The sequence below is a fragment of the Rattus rattus genome, chromosome 14 (genome assembly GCF_011064425.1).
Source record: "Rattus rattus isolate New Zealand chromosome 14, Rrattus_CSIRO_v1, whole genome shotgun sequence".
Classification (NCBI taxonomy): domain Eukaryota; kingdom Metazoa; phylum Chordata; class Mammalia; order Rodentia; family Muridae; genus Rattus; species Rattus rattus.
The window spans coordinates 76,341,196-76,358,641 of record NC_046167.1 but is presented as its reverse complement, the minus strand read 5'-3'; the positions used below and the strand labels follow the sequence as shown (position 1 = coordinate 76,358,641).

At 46.8% G+C, this 17,446-nt stretch overlaps 1 protein-coding gene across 1 annotated transcript in view; it reads left to right on the top strand.

The window, feature by feature from the left end:
* Aopep (aminopeptidase O (putative)) overlaps positions 1-17,446 on the top strand; it is a 307,096-nt gene that overhangs the window by 182,103 nt on the left and 107,547 nt on the right. The window contains exon 8 of the mRNA XM_032884277.1: positions 17,028-17,130. Coding sequence (XP_032740168.1) covers positions 17,028-17,130 — 103 coding nt within the window. The remainder of the gene's footprint in view (positions 1-17,027; positions 17,131-17,446) is intronic.

Sequence of the window (17,446 nt, the reverse complement as noted above, 5' to 3'; positions counted from 1 at the left end):
TTGGGAATATTTTAGATATTTGAACTAGAAGGCTCTCATGGCTTTTATTTATTTTTCTTTGTCTTAACATTCAGAAACTGTTTTGTCCTAAATTTAGGCTGACTGAAAACAGCACATCTGAAAGGACTCTTTGCAGACAGATACAGAGAACAGTTGTCAGTTGCATGTGCAGTGCAGAGGAATTACTTGATTGGGTTCAACCTAGACCTATCCCCTGGAGTTCTCCCTAAAATAAGTCTAGAGAACCTCAAGTTACTGACATGGAGAAAAGAAAGGGTATACAAATCTGTTCTAAGATCGTGTCTTAATATGCAAATGACCCTGAGAAAGAACTCCTTTAAAACAACACAGTGATCAGAGATAGTGCCTTTTTTGTCAAGCTACACCACCATCTTGAAAGATGGACAGAGAGCCACGTGAGCCTTAGAGACAAAGTGTGTGCAACATCACTGTTGTCACTCTGTGTCCCCCCGTCAAGGCACTGCCTGCAGTTGTACTGAAAAAAAAAAAAAATCAAGTTAGAAGGCCAAATGTCGAAGGATTGTATATGGGTGACACCAATCATCTCATCAAAGAAAATGACATTTTGCTGGTTATGCACAATAGAGTATTACAGAGTAAGACGAGACAAACCAAGAATTTGAGATTTTATTTTGTCATTACTGCATGTACATACACTCATGCAACTGTGTGTATGCCACTATATTATACTCCCACCATTTAAAACTATAATTAGTAAGAATCTTGAGTCTGAGTTGCCCTGGCTGTCCTTGCATTGTGATCCTCCTACCTCCATGCTACAATGCTGGGATTGCCTGCCCGTACCACATGGCCAGCTGCTGGACCCCCATATTCCCAGTGTTGGACCATGCATCTCATCCTGTACATCTCTCATAGACTGCTGTTTGATTTCATCCAATGAGTCTTCAACTGGCTTTGCCATGAATTTCATCTGGGCTCCATCCAACAGTTTCTTGTACCTTCCTTCCTGCCTCTAAGGTGGTCACAGCTCTGGAAACACAGTCACTTACCCCTGGGTTACAAATATTAGGGATCATATTGCTAAGTCCATGATAGTATGTGTCGGCTGTTAAGAGTCTTTGCCCTAGCAGAGACACCAGTGGCTCTCTCACACTCTCACCCTTCTGTCAGCCCTGGACAGAATTGCCACTTTTTTCATTCCAGCAGTACAGCACTACCCAGATGGTAGGGAACTTCTGCAAGGCTCCCAGTCCCTCAACTGTCAGTACAGCTGGATCACGAATCTTCTCAAGTGCTTTTAGTTAACGTTTTCTGATAGGCCACAAGTGGTGGACAAGCTACAAGGCATGGTCCAAAGAAACCTCTGTATTTTGTTTTGTTGTTGTTTGATTGTTTGTGATTTATTTCTGCTGCTTATTTTGGGATTAATTCTTAAAGTCATGCTCAAGCTAAGAAAGCAGTGGCTGTTGGAACTCCGTCTCTGAGCCTCCACAGCTGCTACAGTGCTAGATAGATATAGACATCCTGTCTCCCTTCATATGGATGCCTGACCCAGAGGCCACAGAAGCATCATCCCTGACAGTGGGATGTGAGGCACATTGTAATTCTGTCCAGAGCTAAAGTGCAAGCCATCTGCAAATTTGCACGGTGCCTCAGTTCCCAGCTTCTAACCTAAAGCCATAGACCATTCTCATTAAAACTCTTCTCATGTAATCCTCCATTCTCCTGGAAGTTTTCACCTCTCAAATCTGTCTTTAAATTGATATTTCTAATTTCTGAAGAATGTGGCAGTTTTCTCATGGTGTGTATAGACATATCAGTTGGCAAATTGACACAAGCCAGCCTGAGAAAAGCTTCCCCCTTCAAGAGCCCCCAGCTGCTGCTTCAGGTGGATATATGCCTTCCTGATGGCCGCCCTTCTCTACGGTGCATGTGGCTTGAGCCATAAGATACTCTTCTTCCCAGCAGCGGCTTCTTCCTCACTGACTCCAGGCCAGCTTCATTTTCCCTTCTCTGCTCTCTCAGTTGCCGCTGTCTTCAGGCTGCCTCAGACATGCTGCATTCTTCCTAGGACTAAGATTGTAGATGATCAAAGGTGCGGACATGTTTTGTTTGTTTGGGCAGACATTGCTTCGGGTCCCCTGCCCAAAGTGAGTCCGTTTGGAGCCTCCTCCACAAGAACCTTGCTCTGTTGCCTCTGTCTTCAGCTAGCCACATAAACACTCTTTTTCTTTGCCCTCAGCAGATAAATATGCTCCCCTTTCTCACTTTATTACTGTCCCCCTCATCTAATCACCCACCTTCCCTGTCAGAAGCAGCCAGCTGTCTGGAGCCTGCATGCTGCCCTCTCGGGAATAGAGAAGACTTGCCCCCTGTCCTAGTTGCACCGTATTCTTTAACCACCCTTGCATTCGTCCCTTCCTTTATTCCTCAGCTTTCCCTGGCACCACTGGGTAGTCCCAGAGACTTCTGTCTTCAGCTTCCTGCTGCTGCCCCATCTCCAATCTCCTTTTCGTTTTTATCAGAGCTGCTTCTGGCCCCACATTTGATGTTCCTTAGGGGGACTACATTCCCAGTTAGTTACAGGGTATTCCAGAGTCATTTTTATCCAAAATCAGTCTTGGGATTTCTTCACATGAAGACTCCAATTAGATTATGTCATGCTTATTAGAAAGGATTCCCAGGAAGGAAAAATGGAAGAGAAAGTACAAGTGAGAGAAGGGCAGCTACACAAGGAGCTGAGATCCCGGCAGACTCAGACATGGCCGCCCTGAAGGCAGCAGGGGTTCCCGTGGGCTTTTCCCATTAGAGCAAAGGACAGTGGGCCTGTCATGGTCAGAGAGGTGCATTTCTTTCCCAAGGTATTTCTGGGGACAGGCTCAAGCAAATGAGTGCCTATTCTTTGCCATGGAGTCATGGAGTCATGGAGTCATGGAGTCATGGTGTCATGGTGTCATGGTGAGGCAGGCAAAGATGGTTGAGAGCCACAGAGTCCCACAGAGCTGGAGACCCGTGACTTCATTGCCAGCACACCCATCTGTCTCACTGTTTGTTACTTCAGAGATAAATGCTAAGCTACCCACTGACGTCACTTCCTGACTCTGAGTCACACACACTGGCTATGCCATCCCATGCATCTGCTTACCTGTTAGGGCAGAACTCAGATCCACACACTCCTCCAGGGTGGGAACCTAGACGCTCCACACTCTCCTCCCCCCTTCCCTCCTCTCCTGGGAGCTCCATCCTCCCACCCCTTCCCTCCTCTCCTGGGAGTTCCAACCTCCTCCCATTTCTTCATCTCCTGAGAGCTCCATCCTCCCCCACTTCCCTCCCCTCCTGGGACATCCACCCCCTGCAACTGCCCATTCTGCCACAAAATTATTCCATCAGTAGACTCTCCTTTCCTCCTGTGTCCTCTATCTGTGTTTAGAAACTTTTCATCTGTGTGCCCCTGCTTCTGCTTGCCCATCTCCTCCCTTTGCACGCTGAGTGCAATTGTAGGGCCTTGCCCATGATCTGCAAACCTTCTTCCTTCAGACCATCATCTGCCTTGCCTTATGCTGCTGAAGCACTCCCTTTAAAATGCTCCGTGACTATGCCATCTCCTTCCTTAAAATCCTCCGAAAGCTTCCTCTCACCACCAGGAAGAACGCCAGGCTCCTTGCATGTGAGGACCACAAGGCATCAGCACAAGACACCTGTGTTCTCAGTCTTCCCACTCTGGCCACTCGGGTATCTCACAGACCACTCTGTGTGAGTCACAGACAACAGTGAGTCACCCAAGGTGCAGTGACCTCAGCCACAGAGAGTTGCTTTTTTACAGTAGCAGCCAGAATTCTAAACTGCTAGTATCGACAGGTCTGTTTCTCTCAAAGCTCCTTTCCTTAGAGTGTAGACGGCCACCTCTTGGCTGTGTTCTTACAATGTTTTGTCTGCATGTGCATGTACTTGGCATTTCTAAGTTCAAATCTCTGACTAGGACTCATACTGATGGCTGTTCTCTGACCACCTTAAAGGGTTATATTTTCCAAATACAGTCCTGTTCTCATGCACTGGATGCTTCAGCATACACACCAAGAGGCTCACAATTCTACTCCCGGCTCTGGCCATCTGTCTAGCCAACTGTCCTGTCTTACCTCCGTGTCACTGTCCACTTTGCCTGTATTCAGAGTGCCCTTTCCTTGCTGCATTTTTCCACATCATTATGACTCAGCACAAATACTCTTGCCTTCCAAAGAAGTCTCAATCTCTATTCTCAGATAAACTGTGTCTCCCCGCTCTACCCGTTCTATGACTTTTTCCAAATCTTACATGTTATTTGATGATCTTTTTACTGAGGCTGAGCCATATGAATGGACAGTGTTTCATTTCTGACCTTCAAAGGTGAAGCTGTCTATGCCCTTCATCTTTCTCTAATGACCCATCAGCCTTTGGCAGCACAGGACTGTGTCTGGCTATGTTTCTTTCATCAGTGCATAGGAACTGAGTGAGTGGGTGCTCCATATAGGTTGAAGAAATGAATGTTATAGATATGATCTCTGTCCCTAGGGCCTTTGTAACCTATTTGATGGGTTGATTACATAGTACAAGTGAATAAGTGAGTGCTAGACTATCCTCAAGAGTTGTGGGAACTGAGCTCTCTTTCCTGGAAGGCTGAGAAGGGTCTCTAAGAACCATGCATGGGTTGAGTGTGTACAAGCTGACCTGGGATGGTGGGACAGGAAGCACTCAGAATGCTAAAGGATGCAGGGAGGGGGATTCCAAGTGTGGGATGGCCATTTCTAAAAGAACAGGCTTGCTAGAGAGACAGGATAGCTACAGGATCTGGGAGGTTGACGGTGGCCAGGTGAAGGCAGACTAAGCGATGGCTCTTCAAACGCCAAAGTCACACATTCCCTGGGACAATTCCCATAGTGCCAAGATATTTCAAGTTCCAGGAATGACATAATGAAGTAGAGTTCGGGGGAGATTACCCAGCCTTTGGGATCACACAGGATCAAAGAGACAGAGTCTAGAGGCCAGATGGGATTAGGTGGACATTTCAGGAATGACGGCTGAGCTCAGCGCTACATTGGCCTGTGGCTCTTGTCGAGTGAGTCTCTAACTTATCACTGTTCTGAACACACAGAAATGCCAACCCAACTTCAAAGAAGGCTTCAGTAATGCAGTGTAATGCTTTTCCTGATCTCACGTAGTGAATGAGTCTTTAAAGGGACTGGCTGAATCCCAGGCTTCATGATGTTTGTTAGAACTTTGAAGAGGATGAAAGGTACCAGCTGCCTCTAGCCATCCTTGGCTAGAATGTGGCTAATCCTGCCTCATCTGGATGATGTCAACTGAGAATGAAGGCCTAAGCTCTGCTGTAGAGCTTGACAAGTCTTCGAGTTTCAACCCAGTATGGTGGCATAGGGTTTTCAGAAGGGGCAGGATGCCAGATTTCCTGGGCATGAGTCTTGTCTTGCCTTGTAACCTTGAGGAGTGCTATTACGCTAAGATTCTGTCTACAGTCACATGGCGGATCAATAGCACTGTCCAGTTTCTACATTAGAGGTCAATGTGAGGGGGAAATGCATTTAAATCATTTAAAACACATAGCATAATGGGATCCTTGGGAGTCACTGTGGTTGGTGTGAGACAAACAATGGCAGTTCTTGTGGTCTGACTTATACTCAGTGTATACTAGATGTCATCATGTATGCTCATGTATGTTGTCACATGTGTCTTCTGCCTCTGGGGATGCATGGGGGTCCTGGTCCTGCATTTTTTCTGTCCTGAGTCCAGAAGTCCCTCCTTTGCTTCCAGGCGACCAGAACTGGTTTAATGTCAAAAAGTAAAATTTCCTAAGACTTCAGAGAACATTTGCCTTTTAAGTGCAAGAATGCCTGGTTACAAAATTAAAATGGCAGCATTTAAATTGGGTATCTGAATTTTGAACAAAGATGTTCACACTAATGGCCTGAGATAAAAATATGGAATCGGCAACATTTCTGAAACTCATGGGAACCCCTACCTTCCCAGAGTCCATGCTGATCTAACTTCTCAAGAGGGTCACTCTGGTGGTCCCTCCACTAGGGCTCCATGAGGCTCTCTGGTCTCTACCACTAATCTTACCAGGCTCCTGAGAAGAAAACAGTCCCTGCCTCTGAGGCCTTTGAGAGCTCTTGCCTAAGACTCTGACCCAAGCTTTAGCCATTCTGACGGTGTTTGCACCTGTGTCTTAGGATTCCTGCCCTATCACTACAGTCTCAGGCCTTCCTCCCTCTTGCCATACCTAGTTTGCTGTATGTGGACCTCATGTACTAGCTGGCCAACTACCCTCTAAAATATGTTTGGCCTTCACCTCCCCAGGAACAACCTCTGTCCTTTCCCATTCCAGAGACAAGCTCTGTCTCCCAGCTGCCTACTCTGGTTTCCTGTGGGAGGCAGTCTCTCGCTCTACTGCATTCTTAAACAGCAAAGATATCAGACATGTCTAGCATAATTTAACTCAGTCCTGTATCTTCATTTTGGGGTGGTCATTCCCTGGTTACTCTTCACTAAGATTTATGAAGGAAGGCTAGAGCTGTGCACGCCACTGCACACAGCTACATGTGTGTTTTATTTTTTTCAGTAATATTTATCTAGAATTTCTTTTGCTATAGAAACCATCAGGAAGTAAGGCAGTCCAGAGTCACTGCTTAGCTATCTACCCATAGTTCTTCTCCCCTCAAGTACAAAGTATTAGGAACCACCTCAAAGAAAAAGGGGCCCTGAGTTTGAAAGAGAACAGGGAAAGGGAAGCTGTGGAGGGAAGAAGGAGAAGGGAAGAATGATATAGTTATTTCATAATCACAAAAAGTAAAATATTAAATTAAAGAAGTTCATGATAGTCAAATACCTTAAGGCAAGATAAGCAAGTGTTTCCTTATGAATATTCAGAAAATGAATGTTATGTGTATATATAGCTTTGTATAGCTTATCCAATAAAACACTGTTAGTCCATGAAATATTTCCCAAAAAGCCATTCATATCACATCAATCTGCAGTGATTTATTCTCTATTGACTTATCTTGAGAATCTTGCACACCTGGCTGCTGATTGATTGCTGATGTCATACCATGCATATGACACACATTGCATGCTTACAAATTCTCAGCCATTCAGAATACTTCTTATCCAATCAGAACTTTCTCATGAACTCCTAGGCCGACTTTGTTTCACGAAGTACATGCTTACTCCTTGTGCCCCATTTCAGACCATCTAGTCAGTATTTTGGTCGGTAATTTTGATCCAGAAATGGCTAACAGAAATTGTGCAAGTATTCTACCAGACTACCGCAAAGACATGGCAGAAGATAGCTGCCACATGCTAGAATCTCGTGTGACAGCCCCTTCGCCCCCTCAGTCTTTGGACTGAGTCAGGGAAAGAGATTAGAGGAGGGCTGGACTTGGGGTCACCAATGTGTTGAAGCTTCCATAGGGTAATGGGGCACAGACTTGGGAGAAGAGGCATTCAGATTGAAAGGGAGAAGTAAAAGTCAGTGTTTTACATGACTGTCATCTTCTGCAGAGGAAATCTTAAGGGACTCCCCCAAAAAGTATTAGAGCAAATGAGCAGATTTAGTACAGGAGGAGGCTGTAAGTGAAGGTATAAAACTTGGTTGTTTCTGTACATTAGTTATGAGCAGTTTGAAGATGAGGTAGGAAAAATTCATTTATAATAATGTCAAAGAAGCATATTTAGGATTAAATTTGAAAAAAAGAAATTCAGCACATGTGAACCAGTAACTGCAATGTACTATGGAAGAAACGAAAGGCCAGAATGTATGGAAATGCCTCATCTTATGATGCAGAACACGTATGCTTCCATGACCTGTGGACCCAGCATGTTCTTCCCAAAATCTCAGCTCTCTGCTTGTAAACATAAACAAGCTTGTCTTAAAATTCATGTGGAAATGCAAGGCACCCTTAGGACCAGAGCAACCTTGAAAGGGACAGTGGAGTTGGAGAACTTAATGCTTCTGAGTTTCAAAACTGTGTACCAACTGCAGTAGTCAGGGCTGTGGTGCTGCAGAGAGAGCAGACATGGAGAGTGCGGGGTCCTTGGGTGTGGTTGACTGGCACTTGACAAGCGTGCTCAGAGTATTGTTTGGAGGAAACACCAGTGTTTTCAGGAAGCAGTGCCCTGGCAGCGCCTGTCCACCTGCCATTCATAGCAAACACAAAAGGAAGCACAAGAGCTGCAAAATTAACAGGAAATACAGATGTGTAAATAAGATACCTGACATAAAAGCAATCAAAAGGAGGAAAACTAGTAAATTAAACTAAGAGTAAAAGCCTGTGTTTCAAAGGACTCCATCAGGAAAGCTAGAAGAACCTAGGGCTGGGCTGTAACTTAGTGGTAGAGATGCCTCATATGCAGAGGGCCCTGGCTCAGTTCCCAGCACTGCCAAGCAGAGGAGGAGGAGACAATATTGACACAGTGCATACTTGATAAGAGGATGAAAACATACAGCTCAGTAGTAGTAGTAGTGATGGTGATAAAAACAGCCTAACTGAAAAATGCAAGAACGGCAAGACCGCATCTCTCTCCAAAGAGGACATAACTGACAAATTACACAGAAGGTGCTCACTGTAATTATTAAGCCATCAGAGAAATGCAAGTCAGTGTTACAAGACAATATCATCCCACGTCCACTAAGACTCCTACAGAAGAAAGAGAGGGTAGCAAGTATTTGTGAGGGTTTGAAGGATTGGAGCCAGCCATCATGAAGAGGACAGAGCAGCTCCTAAGGAGCTCCTAAGGGGGTACAGCCCTCAGTTCCGCCCTGGCTATAAATTGAGGAGATGAGACGTCTGCTTTATACACAAAAACATGTACACAGATGTTTCTGGCAGCTGTTATACTTTCCTTTCCTGGTGGTAAATTACTCTTGACAAAGGCAACTCTATGTAGAATGTGTCTGTTCTAGCTCAGAACACGAGTACAGCCCGTCGTGGCAGGACAGTCAAAAATGGCGGAACCAGGAGCAGCTGCTTTCCTTCTCTCCACAACCAGGAGTCAGAACCTGATGACCTCTGCTGCTTAGCTTCCTTCTGCATTTACAGGCCCGGCACCCCCACCCCCACAGTGGGCGGGTCTTCCCCCAGACACGCCCAGAGACTCCTCTCCCTGGGTATTCTGGAGTCTGAAGCGTGTTTTATAGTGAAGTGAGGTAGGTTGGGCTCAGTGCAGGCAGGACTATCTCAGGAAAGCACAGAGGGTGGGGTGCTACATAACCAGTGGGTACACAAGTCTCTGCGTCATTGGCCAACTGGAAGAATGGATTCATAGGCTCAAACTGTAGAATGCTCAAGGGAGGCTTTGCTTGCAGAAAACAAGCATGCAGAGCACCTATAGGGTCAAGGACATCCACATTGGTTGCACTGAGAATTCTTGTCTTGGAGTTAGTAGTGCTTTAGTTGGCTAAGATACGGGGAGCTGAGCTGCTCAGGCCCCATAAGGTGTCCATGTGTCTCTATTTCCTCGTATCTGGGCTGGAGTTTTGGCATATCCCTTTAGGACCAATAAAACAGCCAATGACACATAGCTTCCAGGCAGCTGTGCGAAGAGAGATAAAAACACAAAAATGAGAATAGGAACCAACACTCCCTAAGCATGCTGGTCTCTGACCAAGACCTGTCCATTTTCAAAATTCCAGCCTTGCTGCCTGAAGACTCTCCCCTATGCTCATCAGTAACTCGCCAACACTGAAGCAACCGAATGTCCTCCTGGAGACTTAGATACAGAATGTGGTAGACCCATGAAATGGATCATCAGTTTACAGTAAGAATGAGGCATGTCACCTGCTAGAGCACGTCACATGAACCTTTAATGCAGTGTACCTTAGGAAAGAAACCATAAAAGCCTACATGCTTGTGAGTTCACTTCCCTGAGTTGTCTAAGCAAATCTGCAGAGATACATAGACTAATGATCTCAAAGTGTGAGGTACTGAAAAGGATTGTCAGTGGTCTGGAGTGTCGGTATGGAGTGTTAAAGCATGGTCTAGAGTTAGGTGCTGGTTACTGGATGTGCCTTTTGTTTTAAGGTTGGTGTCCTTCCTTCCTCCCCTCCTTTCCTCCCTCCCTCCCTACCTATTGTGTGGTGTGGTGCAGGTGCATGGGTAGAGGCCACTGTCATCCTCTATCACTCTCCACATGTTCCTCTGTGGTAGAATCTTTCCCTACACCTTGAGCTCATGTTTCTGGTTTTCTCAGCCATGCGCCAGGAATCTTCCTGTCTCAGCTCCCCTCAGAGCTGGGGGTTACAGCTGTGTGATTGCTGGGATCCGAGCTCCAGGCCTCACGATGCACAAGCGCTCTTCACTGCTGCCGCCTCTCCAGCTCCTGGTCTTGGTTTTGAGACAGGATTTCACTGTGTTGTCCGGGTGTCTTAGAACTCATTCTGTAGCCCAGGGTGACCTCAGATGTGCAGTAGTCCTCTTGCCTCAGTTTCTCTTGTGATGGTATTACAGGTATGAGCCACCATGCCCAACATCCATGACACATGCATAACAACCCTGGATACCAGTTGAGTTAGCCAGGGACTGTTTGAGGAAGAGATAGAAAACGAAATTAGGGCCAGAGGCCCTGGGCACCTTTGGGCCTGGATGACACCCAGAAACCATTTCTAGTGTTGGGTGCTCAACATATCACAGAGGTCGTTGGTGTGAGAGTTGTCACTCGTGTATGAAAAAGCAGTGTGTCTTCCTCATTCCCCTCTGAATGTAATCCTGGCTACTTTGCATTGTTACTGCTCAAAGGCCCTTTTGAAAAGCTGTGTGTGTGTGTGTGTGTGTGTGTGTGTGTGTGTGTGTGTGTGTGTGTGTGTGTGTGCGCAAGACTACAGTATGTTCCTCTACTAGCACTGAGCATGTTACAGTCTCTGGGTGTTTGAGTAGTTCCTGGTGTTTGCTCTTCCCGGCAGTACTGTGGCAAGGATCTTAACACTCGATGTTCATGGACAGCACAAGATGTAGATCATAGTAGGGCGCAGTTGCCTACAAGACTGAGAGCTCTCGCTGAGCTCCCAGCCACTCATCCTGTGTGTCTAGCTAAAAACCAGGACTGCCCCACACTCCTGCCTATGATCCCTCACACACGCAGAGATGCTGCTCTGCTGCCCCCACCTACAGGCCATCTGCTCTTCCCTGAGTCAGGCTGGGGCCTTCCTGCCCCTTCCTCAAGCGGAGGGAAGTGTGTGCTGCTGGAGTTGAAGCCCTGTTTCCACCATCTCTCCTCACAGAATGAAGCTGGGAGTTGCTTCATTTGCCTTTTGTCCATGCTGGGCAAACATGGTCTTCCATTTTTATATTTTCTGTCTCCACTGATTTTTTTTAATTTAAAACTTTTGTTATTGTTTACTGAGAGAGAGAGAGAGAGAGAGAGAGAGAGAGAGAGAGAAGAGAGAGAGAGATCCTACTTAGACAGACCTCTCTCTCTCTCTCTCTCTCTCTCTCTCTCTTTCTCTCTCCTCTCTCTCCTCTCTCCTCTCTCTCCTCTCCTCTCCCCCTTGTTTTTTATCTGTTTGGGGCTTTGTTTCTTGGAGGAAATTTCAGATTTGTTGCCATTCTGAGCCATGTGGTATTTTGGGTTTGTGATGATGGCTGCTTGCTGCTTTTTAATTTATTAATTTGTTTGAGTCGGGGTCTCTCAATAGAGCCCTGACTGGCCTGGAACTCACTCCATGGACCAGGCTGGCCGCTCACCCACAGATCCACCTGCTTCAACCTCCCCAGTGCTGGGAGTAAATATGCGTGGCACCTGACAATTGCTCCTCTTTAAAGTTTCACTCTTTTGCTTTCTACTCAGCTTATCAAAATGTGTTTGCACCTTTGAGTTTGCACCATTCTGCCAGCTGTTCTTCCTTGCCTCGTTTAGCAGATGACCTCTCCTTCATGTGTTGATCATGATCCTCTGAACACACCTCCTGCTGCCCCAGATCATCTTAGCAATTGCCCTTGTCAGCAGCACTGGAGTGATACCCCACTGGCTGCTCTAATGCAGGCAAATGGTCCTGCCAGGGAACTCCTCCCAGCAGACTCACAGTTGAATCTATCTGACAGGCTTACAGTCTCCTACGATATTAGTTAAAGTGTCCTCAGCTTTTGTCCTGCTCACTTTATTGATGCTGCAAGTGCTAAGCTGGCTGCAAGTCTTTGTTCCTTTTGCCCATTTTATGCACAAAGGTGTTGCAAAGACCAGATAGCCCGTCCTTGCGTCTGACCCTCTGCATCTGCTGCCTTACTCAGCTCTCCGTCCGGCAGTTCTGCCCACAGTGCCAGGGCGTAGGGGTCAAGGGCAGGTGCAGCTTCCTACAGCTTTCAGCAGCACTGGGATTTCACTGCTTCTTTTCTGTGTGATGATGAGGTATCAGGGACAGCTTAAAGACAGAGGCCACAAAGACTTACGGCTACATGTGTGTGCGGTGGTGTGTGTGTGTGTGTGTGTGTGTGTGTGTGTGTGTGTGTGTGTGTGTGTGCACGTGCGTGTGTGTTGGGTTTTGTTTTTAAGACAAGAGTCTCTTCGGTGGCCTGAAGCTTGCCAGGTTGACTAGTTCACTGACTGAGGAACACAGGGATCCTCCCTTCTCTGTGTCCCCAGCTCTGAGATTGTAAGCAAGCATCACCATGCTTGGATTTTCCCCTTCAGTGAGAGTTCTGAGACTTGAACTCAAATCCTCATGCCTGCAAGCCAAGTACTTTGCCAACTGAACAGTCTTGCCAGCCCTACTTTTATTTTTTGGAAGAATTTTAAATGTTAGGAAGTATCTTGTGTCCCCACTCTGCAGCCTATTCCAGCAACAGCGTCTTACCTGCATGATGGCAGCCATGCCTTTCCAAGATTGGCCTGTCTGAGGATTCTCTGGTACTCTCTTGGTGTGGATCAGACACACTCCTCATGACAGGAGTAGCTTCGTATAGTGCTTACTAAAGTCCGGCAGGAACTCTGGCTCAGCTCTCCCGGGTACTGCAGTCCAGTGAGTGCCAAGGACACCGTTGCTGTCCCCTTGGCCGCTGTGTTCATGTGTATGTACAGTGTGCACTGTGTTGGCATATTAACAAGTGTCTACTGTACTGCTATATATACTAGCACTTGTCTACTTGCATACCTCTGAAGTGCCTTCTCTGGCCTCTCTGCACCTTATGCAGAGGCAGGATCTCCTCATTCTGGCCAGTCTGCCCAGTGTGCTCCCCAGCTCCACTTTCCACCTGGCACTTGTGTTGGTACTAGGGTTCAGCCATGCTTGCACTGAGCAGTCAGCAGCCGCCATCTTCTAATCTTGCTGATGACGGAACTCTGCTTCATGCGGCTGCCTGTGGCACAGGCAGTGTTCACAGCCAAGTGTTTAGCCAGCATGCACTTTGCCTGTTAGTCTTCAAGGTGCCTATGGGCTTCAGACGGTACCTAGAAGCCAATTTCTACTTAGAGTTTCACTTGCTCATCGTTAGGGTGTAAATGAAGCTCTGCTCCAGAGCTTACAGTGGCAGTTGGCAACTGGCGTCCACAAGCACAAGAGGCACAAGGTGGCAGATGATCTGTGTGAGCTGGGCAGGACAGACAGAACCAGACACCTGACTTACTAAGCACCTCTCAGAGGCTATTCTCTTAATTTCACCCTTGATCATAGCTGAGCTGGACCAGACCTCTCTTAAGGCTCCCCTTTCCAAACAGAATCCTTACGGGTAGATATAGCCATCGCTCAGGAAATATTCAGGTGGCTTCTGTGAGTGTACGAAAGAGGCAGGGCAGCGTCAAGGAAGGTCAAGTTCACCTCGGCTGCTGCATTTGGTGCCAGGTACAACAGAAACCAAGAGCATCTGAACCCAGAAGACCTTGGTAACTCGATCACCCACATTCCAAGCATGCCAGGCAAGGGATAGATAAACTGGAGTCAGCTAGCTGCAGCACGACTAACACTTTGCTTTTATGCAGTGGTTTTAGTTATATGAACTTTATCATAGACTTTGCAATGAAGAACAAAGCTACTAAGGAGGAAAGCGAGGGGTCTCTGGCTCTGTCCTGAGGATGTTGCAGAGCCAAGTAAGGGCCTGTTTCTCCAGGAAGCCCTGGAGTACATGCAGTCTGTGCCCAGGATCTGACTGGCCACCGGCCGGCTTTGACTTATTCTCTACCTATCCCTATTCTTCAGCTCTTAGTGGGCATCCTCACAACCTTTTCTTCATCAGATTCTTGTAAGGGAGGGGGTGCTGAAGAGGTTGGAGGGGTGTGTGATGCAGGCGCCCTGGTCTTTACCCCAGCCATGTCGCTGTTAGCGCTGCTCCAGCTTTCCACCTATCATATGTGAATCTGGGTATGGATAATAGACTGTAAAGGAAAGCTGACCTCAACATGTGGTGTATGTGTCTCTTACACAAGAAGCAGCCAGAAGGCAAGCAGGCAGTTTGGGCTAATATGGGGCTCAATCTATGCCAAAGAGAAGGTTTACTTTGATTTATTCCTTCTATTCTCTGGATACACTGACTTGCTGCCTTATGGTTGCAAGGTGGCTGCTGCAGCTTCCTCTGTCATCTATAGGTTGAGGGTAAGTGGGTAGAAGTATAGTAGTAAGAGAAGCAAAAGCTTCTTCAAACCCTTCCCCCTGCCTGCCCCCCCTACCCTACCCTTAGTCCCCTCCTTCCCGCCATTGATCTCCTCTTGTGTTTGTGGCACAAACATTGCAAACACCTTTCTACACGTGTGTCCCCTAATCTGAGGGAACAGTGGGTGCTGTTTTATTTGCATATATTTTATTAACTTTTTAAAAAGTTTCCTTTTTAGGATTTCATTTATCTGATTGGATTCTGTTGAGACAGAATCTCACTTTGTAGCTCTGCCTAGCCTCACATTGTCTCTTCCTGCTCTAGCCTCTAAGATACTGGGACTTCAGACATTCACTAGAATGTTCAGCTTTTCCTTAACGTTTTAAATTGAAAGAAAACACATGCAGTAAAATGCACACATCTTTGCCAGATTACTCCAGGGAGTTGTGCTATTAGTTCACTTAGAGACATCTCAGAAATCTTCTGTTTAGCCTCTTTCACCCTCTGTAAGGTGTCTGCTCTTCCTGTCTGTAGCTGGAGGTCAGTGTTGCTGGGTTCTGGGATTCCAGAAGCAGAAGGTGCTCTTGGTGGGTGTGAGAGCTTCCTCTGTGTGACTGTGAGGGGCAGGCTTTTTCTGTGCTGTGTCTGCATGGAGCTGGCACCGTGACAGGTGACAGAGCTCATGTCTCTAAGGCTGGAGTGTCTTTCCTCGTGAACGCCTCCTCCTTCTGAGTCTCGCAGAGCTTGCCTGTGTCTTGCTTGCTTTAGCTCTATGTCCACTTTAACAGGACTCTCTGAGAACTTGAATCCCTACTAGGGATACTGTCAAAATAAAGGATCTTTTTAAATAATTGTTCATTTGGTGAGGAGGGAAGAATAAATTGTGAGAGGGGTGTTTTATGGAAGGTCATTTCTAGGCAAAGGGAAAAACAGCCATTAAAGGTGTCATTGGGAACTGGAGCTGGAAGCCAGCCAATGAACAAAGATTTGCATCACTGTCTCCCCCCTTTAGTAGTCTCAGTTCTGAGCACAGAAGCATAAGAACCTTGTAGTGAGTTCCTTATCACTGGGGCTGGGAAGCTAGACCTTGAGAAGCTGTTCTTTCCTATGTAAGACTATGGGTGATGGGATTTCCCTGGCAAAGCTATTGTGGCTTTCCATTCAAATAGTCATCTGGGCTTGAGAGGGCTTGAGAGCAGAGGCCTGAGCTAATGTGTGTCAGTGGACTTGTGAAGACAAAAGGAACGGGTGACTCAAGAGTGTGTTCACGTAAGTTCAGGATGGAGTCAGTTCCCATGACTGCTCATTCTTACTGCCTTTGCTTCAGGCACCTGCTAGTTCAGAGCCTCCTGTCGGCTAGAACTATGTTCCAGGATATTCCACTAAAAGTTACTATTCTTTATGTAAAGCAATTAAAATATCTTAGTAGAAGAAGCAGTTGTTATACTCATGGCCCTTGTTGAGGGGTTTGCACACAATTACTCCCACCTTACTAGTTACTACACCAAAGGTTCAAGAGCCTCTGCAACCCTGTAGTGAGTAAAAGACAGAAAGAGAAAGGGGAGGTGGGTGGGTGACGCGTCCCCTGAGCAGGCTTCAGGAGGGAGGGAGGCCAGCCAGAGCCAACGCAGTGAGAGCTATCGCAACAACCGCAGAAGAACAGTGGATATAAACCATCCTGCTCAGACCCCACAGCCCCGTGTGTGGCACTCTGCTGTCCTGCCTTTACAAATGGAGCCCCAGCTTTCTATGTTGACCCTTTATCATTCTCCCACTGCCTGGCATTAACACGGTTCTTCCAACATTTTAGGAAAGTTAAGGACATGGTGGAAAGCACCCTGCTGGATAATGAGGCAGTGGTTTAATCACTGGTCACAACAAACCCACAGCAAAGCATACAGCCTGCATGCAGACTCATTTATGAAATGAGTGTGTGACCACTAATGCCCTCCCTGTCCCCAAAACAAGAGCTCCTAGAACCTTTCCTGTGCTTGTTTTTGTGCTTCTCAGGTGGGTTTAGCATGCAAATGTATCCTAAAGGAGTCTTAATTATTAAGTGTAGTCTGTGAGACTGGACTCCTTACAATTAACACACAACACACACACACACACACACACACACACTCATAATTTTCCCAAGTGAGCTGCATCTGCCAGTGTGTCTCCCAGCTCAGTTTCCTCACCAAGAGGGTGTTTACAGTGATAAATAATTCATATTGGAGCTTAAGATTCCTGGAGGGCCTGGCAGGCTTTCATCTTGGATAAGGTACTATAAAATATTGCCAATAGCCAACCTCGGGTTGCCAGACTGAGTATAAATCCTTCATGCTGAGTGTGTGAGTTTGTAATGTAAACTGTTTTCAATTATACCTGGAACTGTTGAGCTGAGGTGCAGCTGCACAAGTCTGAAACTAAGAGAAGAAAGGTAGTGGTCCAGTGGGCTATGAGTGCACTGCTCTTAGACAGTGGCGCTGTGTGTTTCAGACCTAACAAAGAGAAGACTGGTCACGTGAGCGCTTCAGGTGCATCTGTTGTCAAGAATGGACTCAATCCAGAGAAGGGCTTCATGCAGGTTCATTACTTAAAGGTAAGTGTGTCTGATGACTGCAGCCATCAGTTGTAGGACAGCACTCCTGTGGCATACAGCAGAACACCGTGAGTAACACGCTGAGGCAAAGAAAAGGGGCTCCACCTCTGTAAGGGCTCTCAGTGGGCCTCGACCAAGTACCCACAGGTGAATAACACTAAAGCCCTCTAAGCAAGGCTATTTTCAGAAGGACCTAGCCTGAGGAAGCCAGTTTCCTCCTCCAGATGAATAGAGACTAGAATAGAAGGAACCCCTGGACCTGGGGGAACTGGACCCAGTGTGAAGGCTCTGGGCCTCTCCTCCCTTGCAGGGTCCA